Source organism: Hippichthys cyanospilos, chromosome 2 (assembly GCF_059441005.1).
Source record: "Hippichthys cyanospilos isolate Australia breed blue-spotted pipefish chromosome 2, RoL_Hcya_1.0, whole genome shotgun sequence".
In the NCBI taxonomy this organism is placed as follows: Eukaryota; Metazoa; Chordata; class Actinopteri; order Syngnathiformes; family Syngnathidae; genus Hippichthys; species Hippichthys cyanospilos.
Genome location: NC_142370.1, coordinates 30,295,559 through 30,322,286, shown reverse-complemented (window position 1 = coordinate 30,322,286; position 26,728 = coordinate 30,295,559). Strand labels below are relative to the sequence as shown.

The window sequence follows — 26,728 nt, the reverse complement described above, 5'->3', positions numbered from 1 at the left end:
TAATAAAAAAAAACAAAAAAACAAAACAAAACCCGGGATCACATAGCAGTTAGAGACATTTACCGCCTGTTTGCATGAACTTTGGCTCCATGTAGACTATGTTTTATGTCGTTCTCCCTCCCAAAAATGTTGAACGCAGCTGGCTCATCTCTATTTTCTTTAAATGCTCAGCTTCCAAAAAAAAGACATTAACGTTATTTTGGGCATGTTTCTCCTCTGAGAACAGAACCTCCTTATCTTGATCCCAGTGGAAAATTGGCATCCAGTGTGCCTGCTGCATGAGGCCCAGGGGCAAAGATGTGGAGAGGTTTGGATCAAGACAATGAGCAAAATGGGGAGGAGGGAAGAGTGAAACAGTGGGAGAAGGAAGGATTAAGTTTTGTGAAATGCAACCTTTGACAAGTTGACTGGCCCGTCTGTATAATTGGGAAAAAGTGGGAATTTCCGCTGGTCTAATAGAAAGCTTCATCAAGCGCTCTTTTCAGAGGCCTGTTAAAAGGAAGGAGTAATTTGTGCCTTTTTTCTGTGTTGTTGCTCTGCATGAATGTCACACATATAAAGTCAACCTTGGCAATTTTTTTGGTCTTGGAGATCTATCTGGTTAGTGCCAGGATGGACATTTGGGGATTTACTATTAACTAGGCCTGTCAAAGTTAAAAAAAACCCAACTAATGTTAAAGATTAATTAACATTTTATAAAGTGTTATTCTATAAAGTGAGTGCTATTTACATACTTTCTGGAGCATCTGAACCCTGGTAACTTTGTAACTAGACAAAGATGGATATTCATGTAGTTTTGCTTGACAAATTTCTCGATGGATTATTGATTTTTTTGTTTTTGAAACTGCAAAAAAGTATAATTGCGCGCACAGCTTCAAAATGACTAAAATGGAAATGCTAGCCAAGCATAATGTATCTTCACAATGGCTTGTCTGTAGAGTCCATTTATTGTCGTCATACATCACAAGTTTAGACCGTAGATGTCATAGTCAAAGGGAGTCACATGCTTGCGAGCTGACTGTGTAACTTTTTGATGTAATGTAACTTGATCCTGCACAGAACCTTAACATACTGCGAAGGAGTAAATGACACTTTTTGGTGATATTGTGGGCAATTTCCAAAAAATTTTCAACGCATTCGCCAAATGTGCAAAGTGCATTACGGGTTGACTTCACCAATTGTGTTTATTCTATTTTCTTCTTATATATTATCCAAATCAGCCCTAGCATTAAAAAGCAGTCAAAACCCTTCTCAACATTCATTCAGAGAAATGTTACTCATTTTTTAAAATCAATTCAGTTGCTTCTCTACATCTATAGAAAAGCTCTGTAAGATAAAAAAGTAATGTATTAGTCGCACATGTAATTTTTAGTATTTAAGCCACAGGCCGTTTCAAAATGGATGGCAGGCCACCATGCCTCCTGGGCCATAGTTTGGACACCGATATTTTAAACTATCCCCTCGACCTTGTTTTTTTGGATACTCTTTTTTTTTTTTTTTAATTCAACAGTATAACAATAAATTCTTTATTTATGTCTTTAAAAAAATACAAGTTCAAAGTACTGCCTGGAAGATTTGTTGCACCGGCGCAGTTTGTGGAGCGTGTCCATGTAATTACAATTCCTGCTGCCCGTTTTTGCATCCTCCTTGTGCATTTGTCTTGAAGTTCTCTACACTACTGGACATCTGGCGATACATTTGACAAGTTCTCTTTTATATGAAAAAATTAGTAACCATATACTGTTGCTACAGTTATTTCTATTGATGTAAAATGTGCCAACTCTGAGTATCGCTTCTTGTTGCTAGGCAGAGTTCATACCACTCCAACCTAACTACCCCATAAAACAATAGAAAGAAAAGGTCGCGTCAGCTCGACACACACTCAGAAATAGCTCCATAAACATGACATACGGTGGAACATAAACAAAACTGTGATCTATGAGACAGATTTATGCTTACGCATCTTACATTGTCTTAAATCGCAAAATAAACGTTGGAAGGAAAGAACAATTTTCTGGATATTATGTAATGTAAAAAGCAAAGCGGTCCCATTGGAAGCGGTAACGGCTTCAGTTGTGCGCCACAGAGCGACATAATCCTTCTGATGTACGACCCTATGATTAGGGTGCTTGTGGTTACAGTTGTCTTCCCAAACCAAAAGTCAAAGACACTTGGGAAATGGAGACCTTTGCCTTGCCTCAAACACGGAGGCAAGCGAGGAAGCCATGAAGCCATCGGGGATGATGGAATCGAAAACGGGCTTCCTGTACTATCCTGTGTTTTCCCATCATGCAGCTGAGCCAACACCCCTGCCTCCATATCCCACTGGACTTCCTTTGCTGGTCAAATAATACCTCTGCTGTGATGTAATCTGTGACTTTTTGCCCCATTCTTCCTCTCTTTAAACATGAGGCGCATTTTGACTTGCGTAGTTTTACTGGCCATTTTATGGTGAACAAATCCCTCTCTGAATCTTTCAAACATCCTTCTCGTTTCCGGCAAAAAGAACTTGGGAGTCCAGTTGCGGTATCACTCGTGATAAATCTCCAGTTTACTTTATGTGGCCTTGAGTGCAGACCCCCCCACTTGCAGCTGGCCTTGTACCCCCCCTCCATTTATTCTTGTTGTCATGTGAGTGAGTCATTTGGGATAACAAGAGCCAAATGTAATGTAGCAGGGATCGGTCTCTCTGCTGATGATCAACCAGACGAGACAACTGTGTTATCACAGACACTTCTGGTAATTGCAGAGATAGGCTGGCAGGTTTTGTGTGTGTTCGTGTGTGTGAGGGGGGGTTGATTGTGACACGAGACGCTGTGTGACTGCTGACTTTGACAACGTCCGACTTGTGTGTGATTGTGTTCATAAGCCTGTTCTTGCAAGAATTGAGGGAGATTTTGCCCTAAGTAAAATAAATAAATAAGGTATTATTTAATATGTGAGGGTTTTTTTAACGAACTACTACACATGCCAAGGAAACAGGATACAGTCGGCCCCCGATTTACGAACACCCTGTTTTACGAACAATTCGATTTACGAGCGTGGACCACGGAGATTTTTGTCCCCCACTTACGAGCAAACCTTTCGTCTTGCGAACAATCCGACATGCCGGCCTTTGTGTATACAAATATATTTTCGCTTAGCTGCGTCAACAAAATCAGCAGTTGACGCTTAGGACAGTAACGTGAACGCTATTGCTCTTACAACGTCACAGTCACTGTCTCAGTCACGGTGTCAGTCACGGAGTCAGTCACGGAGATGCCATATGCTATTGGTCGATTAAGGTCACCCGGTCTCACTCACGGAGATGCTATTGGCCGGCGTCACGTCAATCACAGAAATGCCGATATGCTATTGGCCGAACGCCTTTATCTAGCTTGATGGCACAGCTGGTCGGGATGGATGGAAGGAAGGAAAGAAAATGAGTGAAAAATGGAAGGAAGGAATGTTGTGAAGACTTTACAAACTTTATCTGTTAGACATAGCTTCTAAAATTGCTAGTAGCGGTAAAGGAAGAAGTAAGAGGATGATATGTTTTAGCATTTCCGTGACTGACACCGTGACTGAAACAGTGACTGTGACATTGTAAGAGCAATAGCATATCAGCGTAACTGTGTTAACTATGCGGGTTGGTCTCTGCTCCCCTCCGCCTCCACCCAGCTCCAATCATGTCGCTCTAAAGGTAAATGTCATTTTTCCTTTGTATTTGTTATTTAATTTAACTGTACAGTTGATTGTTACTCATTTTTAATATCTGTATAAAGTCGTGATGTTTTTACCTAAGGTTTTTGCACGCATTCACAGATTAACATAGGTTTGGATTGCCCGTCATACGAGCAGTTCGAGTTACGAGCGTAGCCGCTGAACGGATTAAGTTCGTAACCCGGGGGCCCACTGTACTTTGTTACAGTCAGACCACCGGCACACAGAATAAAAGAAAAACTCATTAATTTTCTGTACCAGCTGTACTGTTTTGGGCCACGGGGAACTGGAGCGTATTCCACTTTAGTTTCGGTGAAAAGCAGACTTTACCCTTGAATAATCATCAATCAGACACAGTGCACATTCGGGAACAGACAACCTTTCACACTCATATTCACACCATCACTGTGTGGGAACTGGATTTGCAGACGGACGAGTGAATCATGAAGTAGTCAGTGACGTGATTTTTAACTCATTCAATCCCAAAGACCTAGTTATACATTTTTTATTTTTAAGAGTCCAAATTTTCAATCCCAGCTATTTTTCGTTTTATTCAACATTTTTCAAGTGTTTGGCTAAAGAAAAGGGTCTAAAAAATTACTTTAGTGCTTAATTCATTTAAGTACCAGACCTTTTTAGACAAGATTTTAAAAAGTCGAATAGGATGATTTTCTTGACCTCTTTATTTGTTTGGCGGCCATTTTAATTTAACCATTGTGCAGTATTTCGACCATTTTGGGTCATTTTCTTCCACATCTTTATCTCAGTACTTTTAGCCAGGGTTAGGGTGGATGTCACACTCAAGGGTTAAAAGTGTTTCCAAATGTTTGTACTTGTAATGCAACCGATGGCAAGCCAAATGTATTATTTTTGTTACGTAACAAAAGAAAAAACCTAAATAAAGAAACCTATTAAAGAAACATTAGGTTGTGAAAAACATGAATGTGTTTTTGTGCATTCGGCTTAAGGCTGAGGGTAACCAAAAGGGGGAAGGAGTTGTGGTATTTGAAAATGTGGATATCTGAATGTTCTTATCATGATTAGGATCAGTCCCAAATGTAATGGACAACGGCTGAAGCAAAAAGGTTAGAAAGGAGCGAAAAGTTGATTTGCTTCACTGAGCCTTTGCATTATTGATCTATTGATCATTGTTGATTGTTGATCCCTTCGAATCCTCATTTGGCTAGTGGTCGTATGAAAAAGCCGATGTTTTGGTGCGTGTTTCATGTGTGTGGCCTTCCACACGCAGATGCAAAAGTGAACGCGCATGTGCAAGCAAGAACATGTGTGCATTCTTGTTTTTTGGACCTCCATCTGCATGCTCGCTGTGGGCATTTCATTTTATGCATGCACTGACCCAGCTCCCTTACGTGGAATTGCATTCCACCTGGACCTTAAAGCTCCACCTCGGGGACCCGTGCGAGCTGAGATACGCGTCTTTCTCTCAGCTGCTCTGAGTCCGAGTGAAACACACCGAGGTGGGTTTCTTCCCATTTGGTAACCAAAGGACTGTGTGGGAACAAGCGCTAACCTCAGACAAAAACATTTATTCAATTCGTTTGCTGGCCTCACATGTTAGAAGACCAATATGGACTCCAACTTTGTGTTGGACTAAACATTTCTAGATTGCACACTATGTAAGTCCATTTATGAGTGAATCAAGACAAGATTCACATGTTTTTGTTTCGTAATGTGGTGTGAGATTTTTCTAATGTCAGATTAGTGCCTTGGCTGAAAACTTGTTGTGCAATGCTGCTCTAAGGCCGAGGTATAAGTTTTTCATCCGCAGGTGTTGGTTCTGCTTAACTGTGGCCTTGAAGTCCTTCTGCATTGCTCTGGGGGTTCTTTTCTCAGGGAGACCACCTTGACATGCTTATTAGACTTATGAGGTGCGTTTTGAAAGTTTAGCGAGGTCACTCTTGGTGCTGCCATAAAATGAGTTTTGCAGGTTTTTGCGGAAGAGACACCAATATTGTTGTGCCTACTCTTGGAACTTGGCTTCTTAGTGTTGATATCAGAAATATGCATTGATAGGACATCAATTTAACCCTAGTGCAAGATTTTGACAATTTTTTTGTTATTTACTTCCACATCATTCTCACACTATTTTAGCCTAGGGATGGCGCACTCCTAGAAGTTTGATAACTCAGTGGTTTTGCCATGTTGAAATTTTCCATGGGTAAAATTTCAGCTCCCTAGTGACTTTTTTCAATGCTTTGCTTTGATGTGAAATACCTTTGATGTAAAGATCAAAGGATTAGACGACATACCCCGCAAGGGTTAAGTAAACATTTACATTGTAGAGTTAGTGCATTAGCTTGTAATCTCTGGCATTTGTGGAACATTACATTTGTCACATATGTTCCCCACTGTTGTTCTCTCAATCACGTCCACAATTCCTGGATCTTAATGCAAGCAGAATCTCACTGTGGTCTGTGCACATTATAGCTCGCCCTCTGATGATGCCGATGATGAAAGCCCGCAGGGGTCGGAGCAAGCTCTGACTCTCATTCCTGATTTGGTGCCGCTTTCATCAGTGTGTTGTGATTGGCCTTCCCAAAGGAGTTAGCGGAATGGCGAGGCAATTAGGCCTAAGGCCATCCATCAAACAAAATCCCATGTTCTTATGAGGATGGCGACAGGGACTGGTTACGGACCAGTAAAATTCAACAAATAGTAACTCACCAGATTCAAGATATGCATTTGCCCAAGAAAGCTTGTTCTGGAAAAGTGGAAAAAAGAATAAAAACATGAACGGGAAATCCTAAAATTCTGTTAACATTAATTAAATTATTGACACTGAACGCACAAAAAAGAATATTATTCATTAATGTAATCCTGCTGGTCACTACAGTTACTGAGTGTGGCTCTGAAGCTACATCAATTGTATTCATGTCATATAATTATCTTCAGCATTTGTGCTTATTTTTGTCCCTTTTTTAATCACGAGTCAAAATTTTTGAAATACAGTACTTCCTGGAATAAAGTGTGTGGGTGTATAAAATGTTTGATGAAGTGATAATGTATACTGATTTCATATCTCTTGACGTAAACTTAATATTCATATCATATGATTAACTTAAATTTCACAATTAACACATTCAATCCGAAAGACATATTTTTATGTACCATTTATCAATCTTGGCATACAATCTGAGGTAGTTGTTTATGTATTTATTTATGTTTTTTTAATGTGTTAGGGCAGGGTTGTCAAACTAACCAGATTGAAGTTATAGTTTCTGTCAGAGGGCCGGTATGACTGTGTAATTAAATACTTTATAGGTGTGTGTCACACTTCTAACTAGTTTTTAAAAGGTGGGAAAAGTTTTTCAACAGAGAAATTGGGATAAAAAAAACCTTGTTTTTCCTCCAAAATTTTTAAACGTTGACAGCAGCTTGCAAATTTGGCATTTTAACCAGAAACTTGAAATCGAATCAGCATTCCATGGGCCACATGGAATGATGTGGTGGGCCGGATCTGGCCCTCCGGCCTTGAGTTTGACACCTGTTGTCTTAGGGTAAAGGAGAGTCAGAAAGTGGCTGACACAAGATGAGCTAAGGACTTAGTAACTACTGTAAACATGTCTTGTAAACCACTCATCCATCACTTTTACAAAACATTCATTTCATGCTATTTTTGAACTTAAAATGACAAAATCATTTGATATACTGGCCAGCTGTGTGAGGGCTATGTGTTATTTTTAATATTCAAATTTCACAAGGCAGGAATATTTTTACGGAATAAATGAAACACTTAATCAAGCTACCACTTCGCTTTGACAAGTTTGACCAAAACCTGGAAAGCAAGAGAAAGTTCAAGGGAGAGTAAACTTTTTTTTTTTGGTCAGGGAAGTGATCTAAAGAAAGAGGAAGGAAGTATTTGATGGGCAAAAGGACAATGGGGCGGTGCTGTGAAAAGAGGAAAAATGGAAAGGGGGGGGGGGGGGGTATCAGGAAAAGGTTGGGTACATGGAGGAAGGATAGAGTGATAAGACATTAGAAATGTGAAGAAAGTATGACCTCAAATGTAGGCATACAAAGGCGAAGAGAAGGAGATGGGTGGAGGTCTACTGACAGGAAGTTTTTTTTTTTTTTTGCATGAGCTTTGGCTTGATGAGGTGCAATCTAGTGTGGTGATTTTGTTGTTTTTGGAGCCGCCGTCCGCCCGGCCCTTTCACGAGGCACCCGCGGAGAACAACATGAGATATCTGGCTCTTTCAAAAAGACGGTACGAAAGGTGAAGAAAGGGTGACACGAGTAAATCCAGACTGGAGTATCGCCCGATTCATGCTGCAGGGTACGCACTTGGATAGCTGTAGTCATAACAACGAGAAATTTGAAACACCTTGAACTGTATCCATGTGGCCTCCTTCCAGGCTTGGGCGAGGGAGAAGAAATGCTTTCCTCTTGTTAGAAGCAGATTGGATTGCTGAACTTCCCAACTATTACAGCAATTTATAATGACCGGATTGAGTGTGACCCAATATAAATGTGTGTTGTTTTTTCTCATTTTGTGGGGAATATTTCTGGAATGATAGTTAGCTGGTGTGTGTGAAAGGTGGCAAATTAAAGGCAACGCAAAGGCAGTTGACCGAAGGAGAAGAAAAATTCAATGGTAGACAATGTAATCATGAAAAAATCATCATGGGCTATTTTGTTTTTTTTTTGAGTGCTTGGGCCAATTGTGAACATTTGATTTAATCACCACCAAAAATTTGTGTTTGCTCTTCAATCATTTTCTTCTGTTTATCAAAAAGCAACAGAGGTTGATGCTTTGAACATATTTCTTCCCAAATTACCAACCTCACTGGATGAACTTAATATTCACTTCTTTTATTTAACAATTTTCGGCTGTAAAAAGTGAATGTTTTGCCCATAATTAATTTGATAAAACTTTTGAAAACCCATTTCACTACTCGCTTTTACAGTAAATGACATCAAATGAAATCAAGGCTCAGGTAACTATCAAGAACAGCTTACCTGTTTTCTGCATTTTTTCATGTGACCTTCTTAAGATGATTCGTGATTGGTTGGTACCTGAGCCCTGAATTACATTTAATAGTGGCATAATATATAATAATAATAAAAGTGGCAAAATGCTATCAAATTAACTGATGATTAAATGCCATTTATTTTCGGACACTCATTTACCCTACTCATTTACTCATTTACCCTTACTTTACTTACCCTACTAACTTAAAACAATACAATGCAACTGCTATCAGTATAGGCTTTCATTGTGACTTTTGTACTGATATTTTAATCAAGAACCTGTATTGGTATTTCTCCATCCCTATTAACTCATTCAATCCGAAGATACTTTACAGAGTCCAGACATGAATTAGATTAGCTCATTAAATCCCATTTATTTTCAAACACTCATTGACCATGAGTTACACTCATTTATTGACCAAAAAAAATACCATAAATATTTACTTAATATTATAATGTCTCACTCTGTAAAGTAAATATATGTCTTTGGGATTTAATGAGTTAATAGGGATAGAAAAATACTAGTACATGATCTAGTACCAGATTCTATTCTATTTTAAAATAAAAACAGCCAATAGAGGTTCTGAATGTGTAAAGTGTATGCTTGCAAAAAGACTTGCAGCTATGTTGGCTTGTTTACAAAACGAAAACAAATCAATTGGCTGTGAATGAAATTCAGACGTTTAATGAAGGGGGTGCTGCTGGATTAATGATGCTAGCGCATGCTGCTCGTCCCAGAAAATAGCTTTCATATGCTGCAGACTAATAAATAGATTTCAACATTTTTTCAGGCCGTTCGCATGCTTGTAAAAGAAACAGATCTGATCCACATCCAGTGAGAAAGACGCAAGAGCCAAGCCTAAAGTTATATCGTCAGAATTTGGCTTCAGGCAGAGATTGAGAAAATCACAGTGGATCCACAACATGGAACAAGAACAGAGATGAATTTCCCTGTGGAGATAGAAGGCCATCAATTTTCAGACTGAGTCATAAGCAGACAGTTATTTGACAATCACACCCGGATCTGGTTCTGGATTTAGCTCGTTATCTGACCTTCTGGCTTCCTGTTGATTCCCGTTGTTAATGTACAAGCAACAAGTTTCGTGCTCGTGTGTAGACCCCCTCCTCCAAGGTTCAGGGCCTGTTCAACTTCCCCTGTGTGCGCAAGTAGGTATACATAAGCCCTTACCCTTTTCCTGTGTCCAAATAAACAATCCGAAAACAGCCACATGTTGAAGGAGCAGCCTCATGTTCGTGTTTTTATTCCCCCGTGTGTTGCATCCGTTACATAAGCGTGACAGTGCCGCTACCTTCTCCATTAGGACAGCTGTCCAAAGCTCCTTTTTCCTTTGGTTACAGTTCATTGACGTGAAGATTAACAACAGAACAGAGAATCACATGCCATATAGTCTGAATGTTCCTCTGGCGTCATGAAAGGCTTTATGTTATAGTTTCAAAACAAGTTTTCAAAAATACGGCCTGCGGTCCAGTTCTGGCCCACAAACGGGTTTAATCTGGCCCGTGAAGATTTTGTAAAGTCCAAAAATGATCTCAAATGAACTGAAGTAAACTTTAGCCTTTTTAACATTGTTTGTACAGGTTACAGGTTAGTCTAAAAGTGCATCAGATGCCAATCCTTATTTTGTTGCAATTACACTTCACGTGGCAAAAACAAAGCCTTTTCCTTGGGGTCATCTGCATCACCTCGTGCCCCCCCCCCACTATGTGCGAAGGCCTGCTCTTAGGCAAAACAAATGTGTTTGTTATTAAAACGTGGCTTCCCATGTGTGTTTTAGGTGACCGCATCATGTATCCCAACTCCTGCCAATGACCTGGTAAGTCTCTCTGATGTGCTCATATTTTCCTCAAAAGTGTTCTGTATACAGAATGACTCCAAATCTTCTTTGTAGCTCCAAACTACAAAACAGAGCATGTTTTTTTTTTTTTTAAACCACTAAATGGTTTTCTTCCCCAAATTCCTTGTGGGACGCCAATCCCTCGGTGGGCCCAGTTTGAGCTCTGTTCATCTTGTGCTCTGCGTGATTCCTGTCCTGGAGACAAATGTTGATGTTAGTGTAGGAAGTAGTAATGTTTATCCGTTTGAAAGTCTGTTTGTTTAATTAACTCTTCTTTTCTTCCTCTGCGCCCCCTGCTTTTCTTCCTCTATTTCACCCCTTTTTTTTTGCATCCTTAATTCCCTTTGTATTTTTCACCCCTTGCTTTCTTTTTCTCCTTATCTTCATATGCTGTCTTTTTACTGTCTTTTTTTTCTCCTATTTTTCCAGCAGCGCAGAGGAACAGCACCGTCTCGAAATGCCCAACACCTGGTAAGCACCTTCATGTTCTCCCTCTGTGTACAGTCTGCAGACAGGGGCCACGGGGCAGGGATAACTCAAGTGCAATTGAAATCCCAGGTGACCCATCAATGTTTCAGTGGCTGGATGAGCGAACGTTGTAAAATATATTTAAGTGCATTGAATGGCAAAACATTTACCTTTTCACCGCTATTTCCTCTGTTTCCCCCATCAATTTTAGGGACGCACTTTTCTTTGAAATGTCTTTTATAATTACTTAAACATACAATGGCTGCCAGTAAAGTATGAGGTTCGGATTAACAGATTATTTGCGATCGATTAATTACTGTAAAAGGCGGCTCGGTCAGGCGGTGGGTAGCACGTCTGCCTCACAGTTCAGGGATCTGAGTTCAAATCCACCTTCCTGGATGGATAGTTACAGTAATAGTGTTTTTTTTTTTTCTTTTTTCGTATTAATCTCATTAAAATAAACGTTATCTTCGGTTTTATTTGCTTGCTTCTATCTCCTTCCTCAATATGTTTGTTCCTCCTCAAGTCTTGGCAGAAACAGGGACAAATGACAATTTTATTGATTTAGATTTTCTTGCTAATGATAATTTCCTCCTGCCCCAGCGAGACTCGCCCTGGTCAGCGCCATTGACAAAAAGCCCACTAGAAACTATTCAATGACCAATTACCCTAACCATTCCCTTCCTCAAGTTATGGGTAATCATCAGGAAAGTTTTTTGGTCATCTCATTTGTATTCTTCCTTATTGCTCTTGAACTTCACTGGTTAAAATTTCATAACCCAGACATAACTGGTTGCCCTCATCCATAGTTAGTTCGAGCAATTGTCATGATCATCTTCTGCATTCTGCATCTCCGTCTCATACTCGACCATCTTCGGGGATCATGGACAGGATTCAATCACTTTGCACTTATGTGATCTCTATAGCGCTCTCCCATGTTGTCATTTATCTCCTTATTTCTGTAGTTCGCTGGGATTTGCTGTGATCACGTTCACTTTCCACTTCTTAGGAAACAGCAGTTTCATTTTTTCACGTTTTCCTGCCATTGTATGTTTTAATCGTATTCTCTCTCCAGGGCTCCACCAAGTCTTTGACTTACACCAAGCAGAGGAACACTCTGCCAAGGTAAAGGTCATCCCATTCTTTCATTTACGACCCAGACCATTAGTTCTTTCCTCCAAAAACGAGGAATCTCTGTCTGGGTTTTCTTTTGTTTGTGTCTTGAACTTTACTTTAATTACCGGCCACTTTTATAGCCCCCCCCCCCCCCCCCCCCTCCCCCCCTCCATTATGAAAGCTTTAAGCATATGTTGCTCTTCTTAGTTGGTTATTTTTGGTGATCATAACGTCATAAATGAACATGTGCATGCTAAGCTGCCACATACAACTTTGAGTAACCTTATTATCGTCAACCTTCGACAGAAGCTTCAGTGTAGACCGCGTGATGGAGCGAGTGATGGAACGCCACTACGATTTTGACCTCACCTATATCACGGAGAGGATCATCTCCGTTTTCTTCCCACCCAAGCTGGAAGAGCAGCGGTACCGCCTCAACCTAAAGGAGGTGGCCGCCATGCTCAAGTCCAAGCATCAAGATAAGTTTCTGGTGAGGAAAATGCAGCAGGCAAATTATGACTATATTTTTACGCGTAATATATCATGACTGGACATGACTTTCGATACCTTTTGTACATTTTTCTTGTATAGAATACATCTTTTTGCTCACCTTAAATTTGAGCAAAACATTACAGTGCCAACACAGTGTCAAATGAATATGACAATGATTATTTTTTTCTGTTTCAGCTACTCAATCTCTCCGAAAGGCGCCATGATATGAGCCGACTAAATCCAAAGGTAGCCATATGTGCTGCATTCGTCATTTCACAAAGTTTCCTTGAAATCTCCTGTCACACGATTCTTCCCTGTGCTGCATATGTGCTGCATTCGTCATTTCATGAAGTTTCCTTGAAATCTCCTGTCACATGATTCTTCCCTGTGCCCATGTCCAACAATAGGTCCACGATTTTGGCTGGCCCGACCTCCATGCCCCGCCCCTGGACAAAATCTGTGCCATATGTAAGACCATGGAGACGTGGCTGACCTCTGACCCCCAGCACGTGGTGGTCCTGCACTGCAAGGTCAGGGGTCATGTTTCAGACACATGTTTTCGGGATTTCCCAGGTTTAGAAACACAAAATATAGATAAGGAAGAGAATCATCCCTCACCATGCTTGCACATTAAGTATGGTTGACTTGAAAATCCGTTGGCAACATCTTGATGTTAAAAATGCATACAGCTGCGAAAAGCTTGTAAAGTCTCGAGTAGAGAATTGGTAACTTTTCCGCTGGTGCCTAGAGACGAGCAGACAACAAAGGTCACCAAGCACTAAGCGGCTTGTCTGGATGTTAATGGTATTGGTCAGGGAGAATTTAAATCTGAACTCAGACCACGTCTGGTGTATTGACGTTCCAGAGCCACATGTAATTCTGTCCCGACTGTAATTCCCCCTCAAGAACAGAGTAAACAAGTTCTTTGGGCAATGAAGAGCCCTTCACTGAGAAGCGTGCTCTGCCTAACAAGCTCTAATTTGTGAGTGCAGTGGTGCGACCTCCTTCCTTCTATCTGGAGGGGTCACATTTGGAATTTGATGCTGGAATGTTCTTGGAATGCTTCAGGATGTTTAGAAGAGAAAATCATGGGGAGAGCTTGATAATTTGAGCGTAGGCATGCTAGCATGAGTGTGATTACGTGTTTAAAACTGTGAAAACTCTTTAATTCCAAAGCATACGAACAAAATGTATACAATATAATAATACATGTTTTATAATGCTGTTAATATTCCTCCTGCAGGGTAACAAAGGCAAAACAGGAGTGATCATTGCAGCCTACATGCACTATAGCAAGATTTCAGCAGGGTGAGTGTGTCCTAACCCTTGTGCGGTATTTTGTCCAATCTTTTGATCTTTATATCAAAGGGAAAGCATTGAATGAAGACATTAAGGAGCTGAAATTTCACCCAAATGGTGACGACGTCTCAATTTGGATACTGTAAAGTGGTGTAAAATGTCAAACTACCTGCCATGAAAAAATGTTCATTGACAGTGCAGAAAGTTTCCAATCCACTTTTTTACATTTAGTTAATATTAATGATTCATTCACATGGAAAAACAAATTTCCATTCTGACCTTCCTGAGAATCTTGATGAGTTAAGACCTCTATGGCTTTAGCACAGGAACACTGGAATCCTGTAGCCAGTTCCAGCTGTATCCTCTCCATGTCATTTCTGGCATGAAGACTGTCTGGTGTGAGGCCCATCATGGAAATTTCCTGCTGAAACACATGTGTGCTTGCATTTCTGTGCAGGGCAGACCAGGCTCTCAGTACTCTTGCCATGAGGAAGTTCTGTGAAGATAAGGTGTCCACTTCCCTCCAGCCATCGCAAAACAGGTAGGCCATGGGGTGAGAAGGCGGTGGAGGTTTGCTTGAGTCTATTCTATTCTATTCTATTCAGATCTTGATTCCTACATAGTGCTATCCTTCATGCAAATATGTTTTACATCTCCCTCAGGTATATCTATTACTTTGGGGGCCTTCTGTCAGGAGCCATCAAGATGAACAGCAGCCCACTCTTCCTCCACCAAGTTCTTATCCCGGCTCTTCCCAACTTCCAAGGGGAAGGAGGTCTGCGTTTGCTTGCATTGGTTAATTTAATTGATAACGCCGCTCCAGCAATGGCAAGAGAGATTATGAGCCAGGGTCTCTTTCAAACATCAGTGACCTATAATCTCAAAAATGTGGCTCTGTGCATTTGCTCATATTACAGAATTATCTCGTAGAAGGTCTTGCTTGAGTAAATACTAAGGTCATGTTCTGATGTGAGTTTGTCGGACTCATGCAGTGAAGCAAAATGCACAATGGTAATGGCCTCACCCGGTTTCCTTGCTGAATCCCAGCAATGTTATTCGCTTACGCTGTCATAGTTGGGCACATTCATCACTCCGCCCACACAAACACGAGCGTGTTTATCTTTAATCTGATGATGGACTCCATCAGGATGGAAGGATGGCAGTCAGCGCATTCCTCTGACTTGATGATCACAAGCGTCTCGTTTGTCTAAATGTCTTTACAGGTTACTACCCCTTCCTGAAGATCTACCAGTCAATGCAGTTGGTCTACACTTCAGGCATATAGTGAGTTAAAAAAATGCTAACATATGACTCAAATTCTCTCATGATTAGGAGTGAAGGTCTTTTTTTTTTTTTTTGCATTGCTGCTGACTGGAGCTCTATGAATTCAATCAACAAACATGTGGCCCAGCATTGTTTTTGAATGTCACTGCTTTCCATTCATTTTCACTTCATCTCCAAAATCACTCACCCAAACAAACAGATGAATTGAGTTAAAACTACGTAAGTATTTGGATGGAAAACACTTGTAGACCATCATTATAAAATGCTCAAATGAAAAATACTGTAGGAACAAAAAAGTAAACAATTCCTGCCCTTTACTCTTGTATTTGGCTTGTAAAATGAAATGGTTGTCCAACCTTAATGTCCTTCATCTGCTTTGTGGGGTTAGAGCACGGGTGTCAAACTCAAGGACCGGGGGCAAGATCCGGCCCACCACAACTTTTTATGTGGTCCGCAAAATGTTGATTTGACTTCAGGTTTCTGGCTTAAATACCGCAATTGCAAGTTGTCTTCAACGTTCTAAGTTTTGGGTGAAAAAACAAGCATTTTTATCATTCCCAATCTCTCTTTTGAGCAATTTTTTTCGGCCTCTGATTTCAAAAGTAGGTAATTATGTGAAGAAACAAACTTAAAATGTATTTGACTTCCCTGTGATAGCGGCCCTCTGACAGAAATTATGACTACGATATGGCCCATGCTAAAAATGATTTTGACACCCCTGATTTAGAGGGATTTTCAGCTCTCGTTTGCTAAGGTTGACTGGGATATTGAATTTTCATAAAGTGAGTTTTTGGCACACATTGTTGCACCCACAAATGGTGCCTTTGAACAAAAGGCTGCTTATTTTTATTGACGATCAGTGTTCTGGCACTGATTTTCAAATTCATTATCTCCTTTGTCCGTATTTGGTCACAAAATCTATCACGTCTTTAATCAAGTGTTGTGCGATGTGTTTGGTCTGCAGTGATCTTCAAGGAAGCGGGGGAAGGCGACTTTGCGTGACCATCGAACCAGCGCTACTGCTTAAAGGTGACATCATGGTGAGTTGTCACTGAAAGGAAAGGCCCAGATGAGGTTGATATCGTGACTTTATCTGAAACATTTACTAAATAGTGCAGTCTGTTGACCCTTGCCAATTATAAATAAGTAGTCAAGATCTAAACAGACCGCCCCAGGCCTAATTAGTTTTTGAGTCATGCAACACTGTACAGCCATCCGAAACTGGTTTGCTAGTTCTTCACCGGTAAATACTACACACATGCTATTTGCACATGATGTAGAATTGTATGGTATGCAGAAATTAAGTTAGCAAATTAACAACATTCTAATGAAATAACATAGTTGTAGACAATAATGCTGGTTCATTCATAATTGCTTGGGAGTCCTCACGTCACATTTCATTCAAATGTGCTTCCTCATCATTTGTTTGCCTATTGCCCCGGTGATTTAGTTGCAAAAGTCTTTATTTTTGGTTTTGAACTCATTATATTCTAAGAAACGTGAAACATCCAATCTTCTTTAAACATCTCATCCCAAAGATGTGTGGAGAACTGAAAAATTCAATCTAAAACGAAAAAAAAAATAGAATCAAGTACATGGTACATTTAGTCTCACTTATGCTCTATTTTGAAAGTGTAAAACATAACATCTCGACCTTGTACAATACTTGTAAGGATCAACTTCACTCTCTGCTGCCCCCTGCAGGTCAAATGTTACCACAGACGAACCCAAAGTGCCGACAGGGACAATGTGTTCAGGCTCCAGTTCCACACTTGCACTATTCATGGATCCCAGCTGTGGTTTGGCAAAGGAGAACTGGACGAAGCTTGTACAGGTACGTTTACTGTATATACGAGGGGTAAACTATTAGAAGCTGGTACCAGATTTCCGACATTTTTTGAGGTATTAGGGATGGAATGAGACACAACATCTACAAGACAATTTATTCCATGAGATTGAGTCACAATACGGGACAAAATGTTGCTGAAATTTGTAATATAAACAATGTCCAGTTTTCAAAGATTTTTTTTTTTTCTGAGCTCGCGACTAATTTATACGAGTGGCTGCACTAAATGCTGGCAAAAGACGGCATACAATTTTGATACCAGAACAACATCATGTTGTTTATATCAGCAGTTGTGACTCACCCCAGGAGGTAGGAACAATTTGTGCCGTAGAAAGAGTCATTGCGATATTCTTCCTGGAAGAACTTTGAAATGGAAGCCGTCGAAGATGTTCGTGACCATCCATGATTACTTGGAATGCGCCGTTTATTTTGAAGCATTGATTGACCTTCTCCCCTCATTTGGTAGTGTTTCACTGTCATGCCAAACGTTCTCCTGTGTGTTTCTTTGTTTTTTTTTTGTTTTTTTTTTTTGCAGTTGTGGCCTAACAAGCCCCTCCGAAATATAGATCTCATGCTATGCAGTGAGAAGAAATCCTGTGGCGTTTTAATCTCACGGGATCTCATCATTCCAAATCTCGTTCTATCTCTAAAAAGCGTATATTTAATTGTTTATCTAAGCAGTTGATTTAAGATGAACATTCCTATTTCCTGTCTGGTTCTGCTTCTGTTTGTTCTGCATGGAATACAGAATGTGTGAATTTGAGAAATATTTTGGTAGTGGTTGAGTTAATGAAGCGTCACAGATGTAAGGCACCTTTGTGGTTTTATGTACTGTAACTGAGATCATGTCTGTGGAAGATATTAGTCCGTACTAGAGAAAACAATTGAATTACAGTCTATGGTCAACATTTTGGTGGTTATGAAGAAATTCAATCTGCTGTGAATTGCTGATGTAATGTCAATGATCTGAATAGCTAATCTTAATGGTCTATCTTAGCAATCATGTATTTCCATTTTTTCCTCAAGATGAACGTTTCCCATTGGACGCCACAGTGGAGTTTGTCTTTTCCACTGGACCTGAGAAGATCAAAGGTCGGTGCGCTCATTTTTGTGATAATCTCGAGATGACTCGATGTCAATGTCAAGACAAATATTGTTGTAATGTATTAGTAAAGCATTGAAAACATTCTGACCTTCCCTTTGCAGACCACATCAAAATGTTCCACCATTTTAATTTATTACCCTGTCCATTTTCATTGTTGCTTTGCCATTTTCAACAAATTCAGTTCTTTATGGTAATATTAGGAAACTAGAACTTGACTGTTTTTTTTTCCTACTGCCAGGCATTACATCAAGATTGTTATTGCTGCATCAATTGATAAGTACATAGTGTGACATAGTTGTAATAAAACCCAGAAACAACAAAGGACAGCAATGGAGCATGCCATTTGAAAATGAATCTTTGCTCTTGGTAGACAATCAAAGGATGACCGGGAATATTGCTCTTAAGTCACGAATTTTGGAAGCAAAGAGCTTCCTTTCATGAAAACTGGAGAAGGAAATTTGTCATAATGTGACTATTAAGCAGAGCTCTCAAAACAAATGTTTCCAATTGTTACATTTCTCCACAGGTCGAGAGTACCACAGAAATGACCCAGCTGTGACGGTCGATTACAACACTGCTGACCCTGTGGTTCGCTGGGATTCCTACGAAAACTTCAACCAGCGATACCAGGACAGTCTTGAGGGTAAAATTTTAATCGTATTTTAACTCTGATTTGAAGACGGTTGTACTGAATGCTGAGATGTTGTGTATATATAATAAAGCAAGACATTCAAGTTAAATATATTCCGCCGATTACGCACGATTCTGAGAAGGCTAACTTATGAATCGGTTCTGGGTTTGGTCAGCAGGTGTCCATCCTAATGTGAGAAAAAAAGTCACAATTCATAACTCTGTACTAGTGATGGGGAAGTGAGCTCTCAGAACCACTTATGATTTTTTTTAGTGCTCTATATTGTTCTCTTGGTTTAAAAATAAAGGCTCGTGCAGTGGAAATGCATTTGATTTCCACCACGTCTTTAAACCAAGAGTGCCATCTAGAGGAACCAAAACAAAAATCAAAGGTGGTTCAAAAGGCTCCATTTGTCCACCACTAGTTGATACATGGAAAATTTGCCTTAAAAAAATTATACATATTGGACTTTGGGAGAAATTCCATTATGTACATAAAATACACACTAACCTTGACCGATAAATTAATATGACATTGTTTAAACTTTTGAAGACACATGTTCAACAACTTGCTGTTCTCTAACAAGAGGCTGAACATAATGTAGAATAATGTGTCCAAAAAGTGGACACAATATCGCATAGGGTTAAATTTCACCATCTCCCAAGTCCCAATGTCCCTGAGTTTTCATGAATTGTTTCTATAATAAAACGAGTGCTGTTTTTCTCACAGATATTGCCCACACAAAAGGTCCCCTTGACGGCAGTCTCTATGCGCAGATAAAGAAGCGTCGTGGTCCAAGTTGTGGTTCTCTTTCTTCCACCAATGGCAGCAGCCCTGGAGCTGAGGATAGATCTGATCAAGTCCTCCCTCAATGCTTTGACTCCGCCCTTTCGGCACATTCCAGCCCGTTCAACCAATCATTCATCCATCCTGATCACCATGAGGAGATATTACGTCCACCGCCTCCGACCAGGCAAGAACGAGAAGAGCTCGAGCGTCTTCTTGGAGGCATCGAGGGAAGCAGGGATGTGGAGCGGGAGACGGCCATCTTGGATGATGGCGATTCCGAACCGACCGGGACGCTGAGGCTCAGCCGATCCTGTTCCTGCCGAGACGGCTACCGGTCTCAGCGCTGCGCGGAACCCGGATGCGACCGCCTCCTCATGGCAAACGGCTACTGCCTGGATCGAGCGCCTGGCGCCAATGGGCACCACGGGGCGAGTCCTCCAATCTCCAACTCATCTGCTCCTCCCTCACACATGGACCTGTGCCAGCACTACGGTCCGCACCCCCACCAGTCTCTACCACCACCAGACCTGGTCTGGGATCGCCAGATCAGCCAACAACACTGCCTGCACCGCTCCTGCTCTGAAGCTACCTCGTCACGTCATCTCTGCCCCTACCCTTCGCTTGACCCCCACAACCATCCTCACTATCCTCTGTCCGCACCGGCTCGCCTCTGCTGCCGAGAGGATGATTACGGTCCCTACCACCTTCCTCTGTCACACGGCCACCATCATCCCCACCCTCACCACCCCAAGTCCTCCACCAGCCCACCCTATCACGAAGTCATGCTAATGGACGGTTTGCCGCCCCCTGGCTGCTCTTGCAGGGACTGTAACATCAGGAGAGAAGAAGCATCGGCAGCCTATCACAGCCTGAGGCCTGATAGGGGCAACGGCTATCACTGGGACAGAGAAACCGAGCTTCAACAGAGGGAAACGGGGATACGAAGAACCAGGGAGGCGGAATTAGCCCGAGGGGGTTCGGAGAGCCACTGGGATAGGCGCGCCCGAGAGTTTTCCCTACCCTGGGAGCGAGACAGAGAGGCGGAGCTTCAGTGGGAGAGGGAGAGAGAGGCGGGTTATTGGCATAAGAGGGACACCATGGCCTCATATGGACCGCAGGATCACAATCTCCCCGCCTTCACCTTTGACCCCTTGCCATCATGCCACCCTGCCTATCCAGAGGCGTCGCGCTCGCACGCTCACTCGCATCTCGATCTCAAGTACAGCAGCAGTAGCAGCGGCTACCAAACGCCCCGCCAGGTGTGCCCGTGTTCGCCTTACCAGCCGTCGCCGTCTGAAAGCAGGGGCTATGCCTCAGGTTACCAGTCCGAGTCCACTTCGCCGTTGCCGCCTGCCGCCTCCATGATGGGGCCCTGTAGCCACAGCAATGGGTCAGCTGAGCATAATCACGCTCACCACCGTCACCATCCGGACACACAACAACCATACAGTGCTGACGCACACATTGGTGAGACACGGACAGCCCGCTGTTCATTCACATTCATGACTTTTAGTTAGGCGCTCACCTTTCAATGCCAACAGAATATTGTGTGCTATGCCTATGGAAATATAGGTGGTATCACATGAAAGATTGACTTCCATTCCTTACTTAGAATTGCATGTAGTTAATAGCTTTGTTAAAGGGTGGGAACACTGGCTACCAATGGTCACAGTTATCACTACAGTGCTCAATTGCCTTATACTACGTAAGCATTAGTCAAGGGTGTCAGCTACCCTCCATAAAAAAAAATGTATTTGACCAGAACTTACTATTTTAAAAGACGAGAATTCTCATCCATGGCACTGAATGAGTTAAAAGCCTTTTTAAGACACTTCATAAGCATGTCCGGACTATTACAAATGTAAAATTGCATCTTTGAGGTTGAATGGGTTAATTTGACTGCTTAAACTGTTTTTACATACTATGAACACTTTTAATTTTTTTTCCACTTGCTTTTGACTGAAAATGACATCACATAGTCACATGTGCTGAAGGCTCAGGTAACGATCAATCATGGTCCAGCTTATGAATGTCACATGGCCAGTAGGTGAGCCATGATTGGTCGTTAAGTGAGTCTTGAGCACAGGTGTCATTTTCAGTTGTTTTTAAAGGAATCAATTGTACATAAAAAATAATTTAGTTATTGCTAAACTGGAAAACTAATCAAACAATCCCTTTGCATAAGCTATGATGAATACATTTACCTTAGAACTCATCTTTTTTTTAACCTGAATATTTGCCACAGATTTTTTTTTTTTTTTTAATCAAACGTTTAAATGTTTGCTGGGTTCATTTCTCACATAAAAATGGATTAAATGAGATTGATTGAAGAAAATGAGACTTTAAGTTTTGGCCATCTTTCCCGTACTTTTTAGTTCTCTTTCATTTATTGCCATTGACGAATTATCAATGTCATTTTACAGACGGCATGCGTAACTCAAGGGAAAGCGTGGGCTGGAGGGACCACATCACCAACGGCTCCTTTAAAAGGGGCCCCAGAGAGGGCCACGGTGCCTGCTCTACCCCTTCAGACATGTCTGGACCGTCCACTCCCGTCCATTCCAGCAGTCCTCTACGAACGCAGGAAAGGTATTACCCAGATTTAGTAAAGTTTCTGCGATTACAAAACCTAGGACAATATAATGTTTCAAATATTGAGTTGTTTGTACGCTGATCAACATAATGCTATACTACTGCTATTTTAACTATTTCTAATATTTCATCGCACTACTTTCACTTTTTTGTGTCCAACTTTGTGGGAAGAGTTAGGGGAAGCCTCCTCTCATCAACCATCATGATTGCGGGATTTTCCGTGTTAAATTGAAAGCGCTTCCAAATGTTTTGTCTGGATTTGATCCAGATGTTCTAAATTCCACATAACAGCTCTGAACCTGCCGGACAAATTCTTGTTTTCCAATTTTGTTGTCGGCCTTCCTTTGAAAAATCACTTTTAATCATCCAAATGTTGTGTAGAGACAATTGCTTTCCAATGAAAACACCATTAAGGAATTTGTAACATATTCTTTAGTTATTCTTGGATTCCGCTGTGCTTTTACGACGACATTTAACACAACTCTCTTGATTCCAAAATTGTGGTAAAAGCTTGGGGAAGGCCCTTTTTTGACTCCAGCACAACGGTGCCAATGTGCCAAAACAAACTTCCATGTTTGGGTGACTGTTTTGTAGAAGAATTTGAATGCTCTGAACCAAACTAGTACAGTCTTTTTTTTTCTAAACGAATGAACTAAAAAAAAATGTGGAAAATGTTGTAACTGTACCTGTTGATTTTCTTTAGGTGTGATAATGAATGTCTCAATATTTTTGTCCGTGTAATCAATCTGGAATGACCCCCAACATGAATATTTATGCCTATACATTTCAGTCCCAGCCCAGGGAGAGAATATGAGAACCGTAAAACGGGCGTCAGCAGTGACCACGAGGCATCGCAGCCCCAGCACTCTTCTGTTAGCTTCGTCCAGCAGTCCGGGGAAATCCCGAGAAGCAGCGCGGATTTGTCATCTTCACAAATGAAAAGTGACGCGTCAAACACAACCTCACTCACTCAAAAAGACTCACACAATCACTGCACTGCACCAATTGTTCCATCCCCTGCAATAAGCGCCCCACAGCACCACTGTATCCACGAGGCACCATCATCAACACACAGCACTCGTTTGGACTCTGTGGTGAGAACAACACTTAGCCCGGGACACCTCAACTCCTCCTCGCATCCCACTCAGGAGACCCCCCATCCTTCTGAGGCCGCCACAGTGCCTTCCTCGTCGACTCAAGCGGCGTGCCACCCTTCGAGCCAGACCCAGGCCACCGCCGCCGTAGACCGTCCATCCCCGCAGGTCAATGGGTGTTCTTCTCCAACCAGGAATCCTCTTCAAGAAGGCTCCAAACCTGCCAGCCCCAACTCTACAAGCTCCCCCACAACTCCAACCCCTACATCATCTTCAATCCAGCCCTCGTCCAACAGTATGGAGGGATCACCCGCTTCAGAAAGTCCTGTTCCTGGCTTTGCCACTCTGGGCAGGAAGCTGATGATGAGCGGCTCTGAGCTCCACCATCATAACCACATTCCTGTCCATCACGGACCTCCTCATCATCCCTACCCAGGGATGGAACCCCATACAGCTATAGACACCAATAAGAGGCACTGCTACTCCGCTCACCCCCCACAGCATCATCAAATATCTGTCTCCAATTACTCCACCATCTCCATCCCGCTTCCTCACCCGCAACCGGCTCTACCGGAGAAACGGCAGGCTCAACCCGGCTCACCAAATGCTGAAGCGCAGACTCCGAAACCAACCGTGAGCCACTCCAGCAACGCTCAGCATCAGCACCATGTCACCTTCTCGCCAACCGTGGGGGAAATTGCTCCCGCCGAAAACCACAGTGATGTTGGGTCGGACGAGCTTGAGAGTGGAAACAGAGTGAGTGTGAAGTTTGTCCAGGACAGTTCCAGGTTCTGGTATAAGCCAGGCATCTCCAGAGAGCAAGGTAAGTGTGTGGTACTCAGGACATAATTGTTAAAATTGGGTGAAAAGGAAATTTTGATCAACAAAACAGCATACCATGATAATGGATGTGATTCCATTGACCCAATTTATGCCATGGTGGTTTTGTTAAAAAATCATACCTATACATATATATGCCAATCTATATCAAAATGCTAACATGTTGTTTTGCTTGATCGTAGCAATCGTTGCTTTGAAGGAGAGAGAGCCTGGGAACTTTCTGATCAGGGATAGTAATTCCTTCCAAGGGGCCTATGGACTGGCACTGAAGGTGGCCACACCTCCTCCTAATGTCAATCAGCACAACAGCAAAGGTAAAATAATAATTATATACCAGTACTGTATACGGTGTGCTTCTGTCAGCCACAGCTCACACCCTAAACCTCACATACAACCTCAGTCAAATACATATTCATACAATTCATACAGCACTTGAAGAATATTTTTATGCCTGCGATTGTTTTCATGTCTAATTAAATTCACAACAGCTTTACAGTAGTGGTGGGAAATATGCCCAAGAATAAAAACTTTTTTTCCCCAATCAATCTGGATGATTACAAATGTAATCAATTTTAATTTAATGTATGAACCCAACAATCATTGATATAAAAGGTTTCCCACAGAAAACCTAGTAAACCTGTGGCGAGCAGGGACGGACTGGGAAAGTTTTTTCAGAGGAAACGTGGTTGTTGGAGGGGTGATAAAGGACATTCAGCGAGTGCTATTTGTGGTTCATCGATGTGGGAAGATTGACTAGACAAATATTAGGCGAGGGGGGGTGGGCCGCCTGGGGGAAACTTTGAAACCATGTGCAAAATCTCCTGTAAACCTAACATTCATAGATTGCGCAAAGTAATGACTGGATGTTAACGAGATTTCTGTGTTGCAACAGCAGGCGACCCTCTGGAACATTTGGTGAGGCACTTCCTCATCGAAACGGGCCCTCGAGGAGTCAAGATTAAAGGCTGTCAGAACGAGCCCTATTTTGGTCGGTCTTTCATCATGGCCCTCAAGGAAAAATACTTTCAGACTAAGTGACGGGTTAACACGCGTTGTTTTAATGTGTTTTTGTAGGGAGTCTGTCAGCGTTAGTCTATCAACACTCCATAACACCCATCTCCTTGCCTTGCACTCTGAAGATCCTTGAAAAAGGTCAGCACTCCTTCATATTGAATGCATTCAAGCCATCTATTGCTTGGAGCGAATTAAAATGATACTGTAAATGCTTGAAGTGTTCATATTAGTTCATTTATGTTTGTTGCGCTTGTTATCAGATCTAATAGGAGATGTCCCAGAGGTTCAGCCTGTTAGTAACATCAGCACCGCCGCTGACTTGCTCAAACAAGGAGCAGGTGAGTTCTCTTCTTCTGAGGATGCGGAAGGATACCACACAATAACCATATACCACATATGCATTAACCCTCATCTTATGTTGTGGGTCAAACTGATCCATTTGAAAGTTAAAGTCCATCAACATATCCAGCAAAAACGTCATTTTGCACGCATGTGTTTTAAAATATATTTTAATTTTTGCTATTTGCTTTGACAAATACGCAAAATCTGAGTCAAAATGACTCAAAAATATTATTGCTTTTCCTTAGGTAGAAAAGGAATCTCAACATTTGTTTGTTAGCAGGGTTACACATGAAGATTTTACTTTTGGATAGTTACATCAAGTTAACCCAGGATATGATTGCTATTCCATTGAAACAAACGTAACACGAGGGTTTCAAATAAGTATTGTTTTTTTGAGTGTGTTTCCAATAAAAAAACAAACAAACACAAACCCCGGGTCATATTGACCCAAAGACGTTATTGCTGTTTTTTGAAAATTTTTTGACGTAAATCACTTGTTATAGCAACATTTTGGATTTCGATTATATACATTTCAAACGTGTTTGGGTAACTATTGATGCCTCGGGTCAAAGTGACCCGGGGACATTATTGCTGTTCCTTACAAACAAACATAACAGGAGGGTTAAGTGATTTAGGAATCATAGTTTGTAGTATATTTACGGTTTTCTCATCCCTTCAGCCTGTAACGTCCTTTACCTGAACTCTGTGGAAACGGAGTCTCTGACTGGCCCTCAGGCCATCGCCAAAGCAACAGATGCCACTCTGGGCCGCAACCCTCGCCCCTCTGCCACCGTAGTCCAGTTCAAAGTAACTTCGCAGGGCATCACGCTGACCGACAGCCAGCGCAGGTATGGAACAGCACACATCCTCTTGGAGCAGTTTTTCCCATCTGATCAGGGATGTATAGAATTACCTGTCATGGTCATTTGGCCATCAGAGCTTGTGTGTTACTATGTTAAAATCCACCTCATCAATTTTGAGAGAAAAGCCTGGCGAAGGACAGCCGAACTGCGGGTGATCAAAAGAAGCATTGCAAAGTGGCTGCTAAAAGGATAAAGCAAACGTATCTGATTTTCAAAGATATAAACTGAGACACGATAAATTCATTATAAATGAAATATGCAGCTAATTCTCACCAGGAACCATCTATAATAAATATAATTGCTAGTCAATCTGATGACTGGTGGTTGTGATAATAGGTAATGCTAAATGCTATCTCAAATGACAGTTCAACTGTGCTAAACTGGTCAGTACACTCACCATGAT

At 41.6% G+C, this 26,728-nt stretch overlaps 1 protein-coding gene across 5 annotated transcripts in view; it reads left to right on the top strand.

The window, feature by feature from the left end:
* Window positions 1-26,728, top strand: part of tns2a (tensin 2a) — a 53,655-nt gene that overhangs the window by 22,502 nt on the left and 4,425 nt on the right. For 3 of the 5 annotated variants that reach the window (XM_088408283.1, XM_088408281.1, XM_088408285.1), the window contains exons 4-25: window positions 10,491-10,529; window positions 10,980-11,021; window positions 12,094-12,143; window positions 12,441-12,624; window positions 12,822-12,872; window positions 13,034-13,156; window positions 13,870-13,934; window positions 14,383-14,466; window positions 14,588-14,700; window positions 15,149-15,209; window positions 16,174-16,249; window positions 16,914-17,043; window positions 18,082-18,147; window positions 18,687-18,803; window positions 19,521-21,047; window positions 22,004-22,169; window positions 22,963-24,089; window positions 24,289-24,420; window positions 24,999-25,094; window positions 25,181-25,258; window positions 25,381-25,458; window positions 26,142-26,310. In XM_088408283.1, coding sequence (XP_088264409.1) covers window positions 10,491-10,529; window positions 10,980-11,021; window positions 12,094-12,143; window positions 12,441-12,624; window positions 12,822-12,872; window positions 13,034-13,156; window positions 13,870-13,934; window positions 14,383-14,466; window positions 14,588-14,700; window positions 15,149-15,209; window positions 16,174-16,249; window positions 16,914-17,043; window positions 18,082-18,147; window positions 18,687-18,803; window positions 19,521-21,047; window positions 22,004-22,169; window positions 22,963-24,089; window positions 24,289-24,420; window positions 24,999-25,094; window positions 25,181-25,258; window positions 25,381-25,458; window positions 26,142-26,310 — 4,574 coding nt within the window. The remainder of the gene's footprint in view (window positions 1-10,490; window positions 10,530-10,979; window positions 11,022-12,093; window positions 12,144-12,440; window positions 12,625-12,821; window positions 12,873-13,033; window positions 13,157-13,869; window positions 13,935-14,382; window positions 14,467-14,587; window positions 14,701-15,148; window positions 15,210-16,173; window positions 16,250-16,913; window positions 17,044-18,081; window positions 18,148-18,686; window positions 18,804-19,520; window positions 21,048-22,003; window positions 22,170-22,962; window positions 24,090-24,288; window positions 24,421-24,998; window positions 25,095-25,180; window positions 25,259-25,380; window positions 25,459-26,141; window positions 26,311-26,728) is intronic. The other 2 variants (XM_088408284.1, XM_088408282.1) reach the window with 1 other exon arrangement.